Below are 11755 nucleotides of genomic sequence, written 5' to 3'. Positions count from 1 at the left end.
TGTCATTAATTTGATCCAAAATTAATGACATTTTGTTCAAAAACAATTTTTTGTTCTAAAGGTAAATAAATTGAGGAAGATATTAGGGGGGGGGGGAATCCTCAATATTAGGGAAAATATGGAGGAAAGTCATTGTAGATAAAACAATCAATTATCCACTGAGGAATAAATGTTTATGTAAAAAAAACTCTGAAATTAACTTTGCATTCACTAGAAAAAAAATTGGACATTCTGTGTCAGAAATACAAGAAACTTAATTTTCCATAATTAAAGGCAAACATTTAAAATAAAAATATATATTCTGGCATTATAACATCTAAAACGACTAAAAGAAAAACTTGTCAGGGATGTAGAGAAGATATTTTCTGACATGTCGATGTTTGTGCCACTAATGTCTGGAGTTTTTCCTTACAAATTACTGACCTCATAATATCAGGGAAAACTAAGTTTTAATATGATACATTTCTTGAATTATTATTAATTAATGCTCTTGAATCCTTTTAACTTTTATCTTGGAAAATTATAATTTTTTTTTACTACTTAAGACTGAATTAAAAAATTTTCTTGTAAAAATGTGAACTTTTTTATGAACATGTTCTCCTTCATGGATAATAATTAATTTTCAGACCTACTACCACGTCATATCCGTGGTATTAGATCATATTCGGGTTGAACAGCCAACAGTTGTGCTAATGTAAGACAGACATGACGGAATTAATCACCCCCGGTAGGTGGCGGTAAATGCACCGTAAGATGGTTCGCATTCGCCATTGAAACCCAAAAGAAGAAGAAAAGCAAAACATCAAGAAAAAGGCAGAAAGGCGGGGAAGGTGAGTCGGAAGGCGGGTCGACTGGTTGGCGGAAGAGGTACGACTAGACTGTGAATGGTTGGAAGGATGTCAGAGGGAAATGTGACAGGTAGTGATTGTGCGGAAATGGAAGAGGGTGCGTATGATGTGGAAAATGAAGGACCTTGGCAGATTCAAAAAGCTAAGCATAAACGGAAAAAATCAAGGCAGCAAATAGAATCATCTGTTTCCGAGGATGAAGGAGAAGCTATTAAGATGACAGAATTTAAAGTAATCCTGAAGTTTGTCAAAGAGGGTGTGTCCTTTGGAAATTGGAATCCAATAAAGCTCACAAAAGAAATCAATGCTCTGGTTGGAAAGGTGAAATTTGTTAAAGTATTAAGAGATGGATCGTTGTTGATTATCTGTAATGATATTAAACAAAAAGAAAAGGCGATGAATACAAAAAGAATCCTGGGTGAGAATGTGAGAGGAAGACTTTTGGATGACAAAAAGTATGTATGCGGAGTCATTTCGGGGATTCCACCTGATGTACCAGTTGATGACATCAAGTCTAATGTTTCAGGAGGGAAAGTGGTGGAAGCCAAACGATTGAAAAGAAATAAGAATGGAGAGAGGAGCGATAGTTTTTCTATCATGTTAAAATTCGAAGAGAACAGTTTGCCAGATAAAGTGTTTGTGGGATACATGAGCTATGATGTCCGACCATTTATTCCTCCGCCCCTGCGATGCTTTAAATGCCAGAAGTTTGGACATGTCGCTGCAGTGTGTAAGGGGAAACAGAAATGTGGGAGATGTGCTGGGGAACATGAGTATGGGAAATGTGAGGAAGGAGCTCCGCTGAAATGTTGTAATTGTGGAGGTGGGCATAGTTCAGGATTTAGAGGATGCACAGCTAGTAAAAGAGCTGAGGAAGTTCAGAAAATCAAAGTCACTACAGGCATTACTTATGCGGAAGCAACGAAAAAAGTTCCTGTTCAACCAATATTATATCCAAAGAAAGTGTCTGGAGGAGAAAAAGAAAAATCTAAATGTTCAGAATGCTCCAAGATTAAAGGTGACACTCTACTCATGACAAAGGAGGATTTTGTATTGTTCATGGTAGAAGTAGTTAACTGTACTGCTCAAACACAAAGGAAAACAGAAAAAATCCAAATAATAGTGAAGGCAGCCCAAAAGTATCTTGATTGTAAAAATGTTAATTGGGAATCAATTAAGGAAAAATTAAATGAGACACAATCTTCTCAACCTCAATCATGCAGTGGCGGCCCCTCCTCGTCATGTTAATTATTCTCCAGTGGAATGCAAGAAGTCTTATTAGTAATGGTCTAGAGTTTAAGAAATATATTTCAGATTTGACAGTTAAACCTCACCTGATTTGCATTCAAGAAACCTGGCTTAAGCCTCATCTGGATTTCAAAATTTCTGGGTATGCATCAATTAGGAATGATAGAACAGAAAGACAAGGAGGGGGAGTAGCAACTTTTGTTCTAGACAGTATAAGATATAAAGTGGAATCAATAGGGAAGAATTATGAATCAATAGTTATTAAGATTTGGATAGAAAATGATCAAATGTTGGTGACAAATTTTTATAATGCTAACAAGAAGTTGTCCATTCAAAATCTTAATGAAGTAAATGATCAAAATGTAGGTAAGACTGTATGGTGTGGTGATTTCAATTCTCATAATGTTTTATGGGGGAGTCCTAATACAGATGCAAATGGATTGGCTATTGAAGAATTTCTTGAGTTACATTCTCTGGTTTGCCTTAATGATGGCAGCACTACTAGATATGATTGTTGTAGGAATCTAAAGAGTGTTTTAGACCTAACATTGGTTTCAAATAGATTAGCTGGAATAACCTCTTGGGAGGTGATGAGTGATTCTCCAATGGGCAGTGACCATTTTCCTATTTTAGTTTCAGTTGGTTCTGAAGTGATAAAAGAAGAGGAGGGACAGATTCCAAGATGGAAGTTAAGTAACGCTAATTGGGAGTTGTTTAAAAATTTAGTTGATAGTCAATTTAATAAACTGAGTGAAAATATGTTTTGTGATGTGGAGATGTGTTATTCAATGATTAAGTCTGTCATTATTAATGCAGCTGAAAGTTCAATTCCTAAATCAAAGGGAAGAGGAAATAGAAAGTCTACTCCATGGTGGAATGAGAAATGTAGTATTGCTATAAGGGGAAGAAATAAAGCTTTTAAATTGTTAAAAAGATGTCATACCTTTGAAGCACTAATTCAATATAAGAAAGCACAAGCTATAGTTAGGAAGACCATTAGAGAAGCTAAGAAGGCTTGTTGGAGACAGTATTGTAATTCCATTGGAAGAGAGACCAAATTGTCAGAGGTATGGAGAGTTATTAAGAAAATGAATGGTGTTAAAAAGAGTTTTTCCTTACCCGTTTTAGAATTAAACGGAAAAATAGCGATTAGTAATAAAGAAAAAGCTGAATTATTAGCAGAAACGTTAATTAAAGTACATAGTTCAGAAAATTTATCTGTAGAAATGAAAAGTAATAAATTAGATTTATTGGACAAAAATCCAGAAGTTACTACTAGGAGAGAAGTTACAAACCAGGATTTAGATATGCCCTTTTCTATGTATGAGTTAGAAAAAGCTATTAATAATGCTAAGCAATCAACTCCGGGGAAGGATGGAGTGTGTTATGTAATGCTCAAACATCTTAAATATTCATCTCTTACTGTTATATTAAAATTATTTAATCTGATTTGGATGACTGGAAGAATTCCGGCAGAATGGAAACAGTCAGTTATAATTTCCATATTAAAACCTGGTAAAAATGCAACAGACCCATCAAATTATAGACCTATAGCTCTCACATCCCAATTAGGGAAAATAATGGAGAGGATTGTTACAGATAGGCTTTCATATTTTATTGAGCGTAAAAATAAATTTTGTTCATTCCAGAGTGGTTTTCGTAAAGGGAGAAATACGATGGATGCAGTTCTGTGCCTAGAATCAGAAGTAAGAAAAGCTCAAGCAAACAAAGAGTTAGTGATAGCTGTGTTCTTTGACATAGAAAAGGCATATGATATGTTATGGAAAGAAGGATTATTGATTAAATTAGGGAAACTTGGTATAGGAGGTAAAATTTATAATTGGGTTTTGGATTTTTTATTTGGTAGAGAAATAGAAGTTCGGGTTGGGGCGAATTTCTCCTCTAGATATGATGTTGAAAATGGTACCCCCCAAGGTAGTGTGTGTAGCCCAATTCTCTTTAATATTATGATTAATGATATTTTTGATGAGATAGATAGTAGTATAGGCAAATCTTTATTTGCAGATGATGGTACTCTATGGATTCGGGGACATAATCAGGTATACCTGCAGAAAAAGATGCAGGCTGCCATTTTGAAAGTGGAAGGGTGGGCTAATAAATGGGGTTTTAGGATATCAATTGCAAAGACTCAAGTAATTTGTTTTTATAGAAGACATAAGGAAGTTAAGTTGAACCTTTATAATCATAAACTTGAACAAGTGAAAATAGTGAAGTTTTTAGGTGTCATTTTTGATGAAAGCTTAACTTGGAAATATCAAATAGAAGCAGTTCAAAATAAATGTAAAAAAGTAAATAATTTGTTAAGATGTCTCTCAGGACAGGAATGGGGAGCATCAAGAAGTGCATTGTTGGGAGTTTATCAGGCGCTCATGAGATCTACTCTGGACTATGGGAGTATAGCATATATGGCAGCTGCTGACAGCCATTTGAGAAAGCTTGATAGTGAGCAAACAAAAGCATTGAGGATTTGTTGTGGAGCCTTCAGAACATCATCTTTAGCTGCTTTACAAGTAGAAACTGGTGAGCTTCCTTTAAGATTAAGAAGGTTGAAATTAATGTTAATGTACTGGGTAAACCTACAAGGACATAAGTGTGATCATCCAACTAAGATGGTGCTGAAGGACTGTTGGGAACATCATAAATTAAATTGTAATAGTTTTGGATGGATTGGGGAAATAAAGGCAAAACATCTTGGTTTAAATATGCTCCAGTATAGTGCTACAGTTCCTCAATCTGAAATTCCTCCATGGTTATTTCTAACTCCAGAAGTTGATCTTCAATTAAGTGAAACTCTTAAAAAGGGAAAGACTCCAGAATGGGTTGTAGTTAATAAATATTTTGAAAGATATAAAGACAACATAATTATATATACAGATGGATCTAAAGATCCAAATAGTGGTAGAACTGGAGCAGCAGTGAATATCCCACACCATAAAGTCTTGATTAAGAGGAGAGCAGCTGATCATTTAGCTGTTTTTACAGTTGAATTATCAGCCATTATATTGGCCTTAGAATGGTTGCTTGATACTGATACTAGGGAAGTAAGTACATTTATCATAGCATCAGATAGTCAAGCAGCTTTATTAAGTATTAAATCTGGCAAATCCTGCAGATTAGATTTAATATTAAGAATATACCAATTATTAGTTCATCTTCATAACAATAAATGCGTGGTTAAATTTGTCTGGATTCCTGCTCATGTAGGTATAGAAGGAAATGAGGAAGTAGATATTTTAGCTAAGCAGGCCTTGAAATCAGATATTGTTCATCTGAATGTTCCTTTGAGTAAAAATGAGGGTAAATCTATTATTCTAAAAGAAATTATTAAGATTTGGCAGGAGCTATGGGATAATCATGAAAATGGGAGACAATTATATACAATTCAGAGGAATGTTGGAGATAGTAATTATCTGAGTGGAAGGCGGAAAGAGGAAGTAGTTATGTCTCGACTTAGAATTGGACATTCTGGACTTAATAGTTCGCTCTTTAAAATAGGAAAGCATGAGAATGGGGCTTGTAGTTATTGCAATCAGGTGGAAACAGTGAAGCATGTCTTGTTAGAATGTGATAAATACTTAGAGGAACGCCAGTTTTTAAAGTTGTCACTAAGCAGGAAGAATATAGGACTGTCTATGATAAATCTATTAGATAATAAATCAAATTATGTTAGAAATCTTTTATTTAGGTTCTTAAATAACACTGGGTTAATGAATCGTATTTAGAATATGGCCAAGTATGTGTGTGTATGCCAGTGCATGCTCATGCATTAATTCATGTATTAATGAGTGTGTTAGGATGTGGATTTGCACATCCTACACATCATTGAGGGAAAAAAAAAATAAAAAATTTCCCTCTGAGATCTCTGATGACCACACTCCAGTCTGGTAGGTGGCGGTAAATGCACCTTAAGTTGGATGCCAGCCGCCAATAAAAAACAAAAGAAGAAGAAGAAGAAGAAGGCAGAAAGGCGGTAAAGGAACCGAGGTTTGTAGCCGTTTTTTATGAAAGTGTTGTCAGAGGCCAGCCGTTTTCTGGTTGCTGTAAAGTATTATAGCTTTTCGCAGTCTGAATATGTCTGAACGGTTCTGCTTTTGTTGGTTAACGTCCAACTCGTTCTGCTGTGTTTCTCTGGACGGTTGAGTTTGTTACTGAAGTTTTTAGACGAAGCTGAAGTTGGTTTCCGATTCGGGAAATGGCTAAAGGGCGATTAAACCTACTTTTCCACTACATTCAGCATCTTCAGTCGACTCAAGTTTAAAAACTGCAACACCTGCACTGGATTATTCTGCTCTAATAGCAGAACATTTATAACCATGTTTATAATTTGTGAAACTTTTATCTGTGAAACCTCAATAAAGGTTGATTTTACTACTTTTTTTTGCATTTTGCATTAGAATTGCTCCAATTCCAAAACTACAACTCATAGACTCGTCAGACTTGGACTGGATTATTGTGCTCTAATAGTAGAAGATTTATAACCATGTTTGGGATTAATGAAGCCTTTTCTGATTTGTGAAACTTCCAAAAAGGGCAATTTCACTCCTTTTTTTAATTTGGTCACACGAGGTCTGCTCTAATTCCAAAACTACAGCACCTAGACTCTTCAAACTTGGATTGGATTATTCTCAACTAATAGCAGAATATTTATAACCGTGTTTGGGATTAATGAAAGCATTTTCTGATTTGTGAAACTTCACTTAACAGACTGCTGCAGAAGAGTTTTCCCTCCAACAGCCGTCACCACCTACAATAACTCTTTGAATAACTAGTGAATCACACTAGTTATTCAAAGTGTAATTGAATAACTAGTGAATTACACTAGTTGAATAACTAGTGTAATTCAACTACACTAGTTATGTAGTGTAGTTGAATTACACTACATAACTAGTGTTATGTAGTGTAATTCAACACTACATAACTAGTGTTGAATTACTAGTTATGTAGTAATTCATAACTAGTAATTCATAACTAGTATGAATTACTAGTTAATATAATTCATACTAGTTAAATTCAGTGACTTTAGTGACTAAATTTAGTGACTAAATTTAATGACATTTTTGTCACTAAATTTAATTTAGTGACTAAATTTAGTCACTAAAGTCACTAAATTTAATTTAGTGACTCAATTTGGTCACTAAAATTTAGTCACTAAATTTTAGTGACTAAAATTTAGTAACTAAATTTAGCGAATTTAGTGACTAAAATTCGCTAAATTTTAGTCATCTAAAATTTAGCGAAGTTTCACAAATCAAACATGGATTAAAATATTCTATTAGTTGAGAATAATTTAGTCCAGGTTTGAAGAGTCTAGATGTAGATTTGGAATTAGAGCAGATCATGTGTGACAAAGATTTAAAAAAGTGGTAAAATCACTTTTTTTTTTGAAGTTTCACAAATCAGAAAAAAGGTCTCACAAATCCTAAACCTGGTTATAAATATTCTACTATTAGAGCACAATAATCCAGTCCAAGTCTGACGAGTCTATGAGTTGTAGTTTTGGAATTGGAGCAATTCTAATGCAACCCAGATGCAAAAAAGCGGTAAAGTCAACCTTTACTGAAGTTTCACAAATCCCAAACATGATTCTAAATATTCTGCTATTAGAGCACAATAATCCAGTACAGGTTTGAAGTGTCTAGGTGTTGTAGTTTTTATACTAGAGTCGACTAAAGATGCGAAAGGTGGTGGAAAAATTAGGTGGATTCGCCCTTTAGCCATTTCCCGATTCGGAAGCTGGAATCTGAAACCAACTTCAGCTTCATAGTTTCAACTTGAGGATACACAGCCAAGATAAACTGACCTGGTCACTAACAGCAGGTTTTCAGTTATTCATCTTTTCTTGTTAATTTGTTTTTGCTAATAAAAACAACATTTATTAGCCTTACATATCAAAACGGGCGTTATCAGCTGACATTTTAGACAGATTGTTCAAGAAATGACAAAAACAAACATTTTCTTAAAATCTATATGAAATATTTGAAAACCTGTATGACAATCCCTAGTTCAGAACAAAAAAAAAAGTAAATTTTGACATGAAAAAAGATTGCATAAAAAGAATTGTCTGAAAATACTGTGAGAAAAACAGCAGGAATTATTAAAGTGTTAAATTAAACCATTATAACATATTGCTATGAAGATTGGACTTTTTTGTTATTACAACGTTCATGCGCTTCATTTAAATAAAATTGAAGATTTCCATATTTTGTTTTAATGAAATTTTGCAACCACTTGAGTCACTGGATCAAAATCAATCATATTTGATCTCTCCTCCTATCAAAATGTAATTACATCAATTCTTCTAATAAAATGGCAGCTGTCTGTCCAGATGAAATTGAGGTTGGACTTTAGGGATTCAAGTGATTGGTTAATGAGTTAATCTAAAGATCTTATCGATCGATTAATGATGAATTAAATTAGCTATTTTCTTTAAAACCTTAGTAATTCAGAGGGATTGCCGACTTTTCATAGTAAGAAAAGCCACATTTTCCATAACATACTGATTTTTTTGCAGAAAGGAAACTGGCTTCCTTCTTGAACATTTTCTCTGCTGCCATTTCAGCTTCACTCAGAGACAAAATGGCTTCCAGATCAGAGGAGGATCTCTGCTGTCCGGTCTGTCAGGACGTCTTTACGGATCCAGTGGTTCTGTCATGCAGCCACAGCTTCTGTAAGGAGTGTCTGAAGAACTCATGGAGAGCAAGACCTGGACGTTCATGTCCTGTTTGTAGGAAAAGATCTGACAGAGAAGATCCTCCAGTTAGTCTGACTCTGAAGAGACTCTGTGAATCATTCCTACAGCAGAAAATCCAAAATGCTTCAGAGGGTCTCTGCTCTCTGCACTCGGAGAAACTCAAACTCTTCTGTCTGGACCATCAGCAGCCAGTTTGTCTCGTCTGCAGAGATTCAGAAAAACACTCCAAGCACAGATTCAGACCCACTGATGAAGCTGCTCAGCAACAGAAGAAGAAACTTCAGGAAACTCTGGAGCCTTTAAAGAAGAAGCTGGAGCTGAAGAAGGAAGTTAAAGAGGAGTTTGATCAGACAGCAGAACACATGAAGGTCCAGGCCCGACACACAGAGAGGCAGATTGTTGAGCAGTTTAAGAAGCTTCATCAGTTTCTGGCAGAGGAAGAGGAGGCCAGGCTGGCTGCACTGAGGGAGGAAGAGGAGCAGAAGAGAGGGATGATGAAGGAGAAGATGGAGGCTCTGAGCAGAGAGATAGCAGCTCTTTCAGACACAGTCAGAGCCACAGAGGAGGAGCTGAGAGCTGCAGACGTCTCATTCCTGCACAACTACAAGGCTGCAGTGGAAAGAGTCCAGCGCTGCCCCCTGCTGGAGGATCCACAGCTGCCCTCAGGAGCTCTGATAGACCAGGCCAAACATCTGGGCAACCTGGCCTTCAACATCTGGAGCAACATGAAGGACATGGTGACCTACACTCCTCTGGTTCTGGACCCAAACACGACTGGTCCAGAACTCCATCTGTCTGAAGATCTGACCAGTGGGAGGAGAGGAGAGAAACAGCAGCTTCCTGATAATCCAGAGCGGTTTGGACCAGAGTGGTCCGTCCTCGGCTCTGAGGGTTTTAACTCGGGGAACCACAGCTGGGATGTTGATGTGGGAGTCGGTCAGTTTTGGTTGCTGGGTGTGTTCGTGGAGTCTGCCCAGAGGAAGGGGAAGATACTGTCTGGATTTCGGGTTATACAGTTCTATGGAGGTAAATATTCAGCATGGATTGCAGCTCGTATCTCAGATCTCCCAACCCAGAAGAAACTCCAGAGGATCCGAGTGAATCTGGACTGGGACGGAGGAAAGCTGTCGTTCACTGATCTGGATACTAACACACACATACACACCTTCACACACACCTTCAGTGAGAAGGTGTTTCCGTGTTTTGTCTCTACCAGCATCAAAATCCTGCCCATGGAGATCTCAGTGAAAAAACAGCAGCTCTGTCCAAGTTAAAGCTTCTTGATGAGATTTAAACTCTGTGGTTTTGACAGGAAACTGGAGGTGATCTGACTGATCATGTTTTCAGATCAGCTTCGTAAGCCAGAAACTGAATGTGACATAAAGTGCATGATGTGAAGCTTAGACTGGCACTGACTCAACAAGGTCAGTTTATCTCATACATCACAAAGAAAACATTTCAAAGAAATTAAAGGGTAAGCATCTAAAATGCATTCATCAAGGTTTGATTAAACAGAGGGCTCAATATATCAGATGCCTCAGAGTATAAACATCTGGGGGTTTTTAGGCCATTTGGTCCAGATCTGAGGAGCATAGAGACTGAAAGGTGCCTCACTTTGTTCTGCTCTGGTTCTTGAACAGAAATTCTACAAAGACCAATCAACCTGATCATTCCTCCATCCAGACTTTGTACATGTCTGACGTCTCTGCAGACCCCACACATACTGGACACAAGCCGGTTAGACGTTTAGCTTCTGGGTGGCGTCACAAAGAAACAGTCTTCCACCAGACTGTCCCTCTGACTGACTCTTCATAGTGACCAACTTCTTACTGGCAGTCAGTACTATGAACATTAGCATTTTTTCAGCCTTGTCTTCTTCTTTTGTAATGTACTGTATACAAAACAATTCATACACAACTATGTACTAAACAGGAGAATGAAGCTTTTTCTGATCAATCATTGGCAGATGTGTGAATTGGGTGTTGTCTCTGTGAGGTACTGGTGTCTGCTGTCCACTGAACCCAGCTGAAGAGAGTAAACAAAGTAGATTTACATAAAATAATGTTAAAAAGACAAGTACTAATAACATCTGATTTAACTAGTAATAAATTATGTAATAAAAATGTGTTGAAATTCTGGTGTTTAAAGCAGAAAATAAAGTAAAAAGGAACCCCGGGCCGATTGTCCTGTAATATCCTATTAATCCTTTCTATCCTGTATGAAAACTGAAGACTGGAACCAGTTTCATTCCGTTAACTTTTACTGTTTGGGTTAAATCAAAGTAATCAGGCCAAGTTTAGTTCTCGTAAACTGACAAATTTGGTAAGATCTAAACCTGAAGTGATGCTGTTGTCCAAACTCCATACCAGGTGGTGGCGGTAATGCGCCAAGTTGTCACCAATAAACACAAAGAAGAAGAAGAAGGAATCTAAAAGCTCAAGATTTTCCAAAGATACTCAGATGGGTGAGATGCCACCAGAGCTCAGAAGAAAACAACTAGCCATAATCTATTGGGCAAATGTTAAAGGAATAGAGAAAATTATCCTCCAAATGCTATGCTACAACCTGGTCAAGAAAAAGTAAAAAATAAGAGAATTAATAGTTTTGGATGGATTATAAATAATGAGATGAGTAAGATGGTAATAAATCATTATTTAATTAGTCCTGTGGTGAATATTCCTGATACTCCACCCTGGTTAAGTGGAAAACCTGAAGTTGATTTAAGCTTATTGGGAAAAGGCAGACAAATAGAAAAAAAGAGGTGGAAAGATAAATAAATAAAGAATATGCTGAATATTTACAAATATATAGAGATGCTTCTAAAATGATAAAATTGGAATAGCATTTATAATTCTGGACCTAAATATTATGAAAAATAAAAGAATGACAGACAGATTGACAGTTTATACAGGTGAGCTAACGGCTCTAGAATGGAGAGAGGAAACTG

The 11755-nt window shown here is 36.4% G+C and overlaps 1 protein-coding gene across 1 annotated transcript; it reads left to right on the top strand.

The window, feature by feature from the left end:
• Nucleotides 1-5963: 5963 nt before the first annotated feature.
• On the top strand, nucleotides 5964-10770 carry LOC103464274 (E3 ubiquitin-protein ligase TRIM35-like). Its single transcript, XM_017304687.2, has 2 exons — nucleotides 5964-6101; nucleotides 8677-10770. Exon 2 carries the CDS (start codon nucleotides 8694-8696, stop codon nucleotides 10080-10082), a length of 1389 nt encoding a protein of 462 aa, XP_017160176.2. The 5' UTR covers nucleotides 5964-6101; nucleotides 8677-8693; the 3' UTR covers nucleotides 10083-10770.
• Nucleotides 10771-11755: the final 985 nt, after the last annotated feature.

Source organism: Poecilia reticulata, chromosome 5 (genome assembly GCF_904066995.2).
Source record: "Poecilia reticulata chromosome 5, P_reticulata-male-v2, whole genome shotgun sequence".
NCBI lineage: Eukaryota > Metazoa > Chordata > Actinopteri > Cyprinodontiformes > Poeciliidae > Poecilia > Poecilia reticulata.
This window is presented reverse-complemented; position numbering and strand designations above follow the sequence as displayed.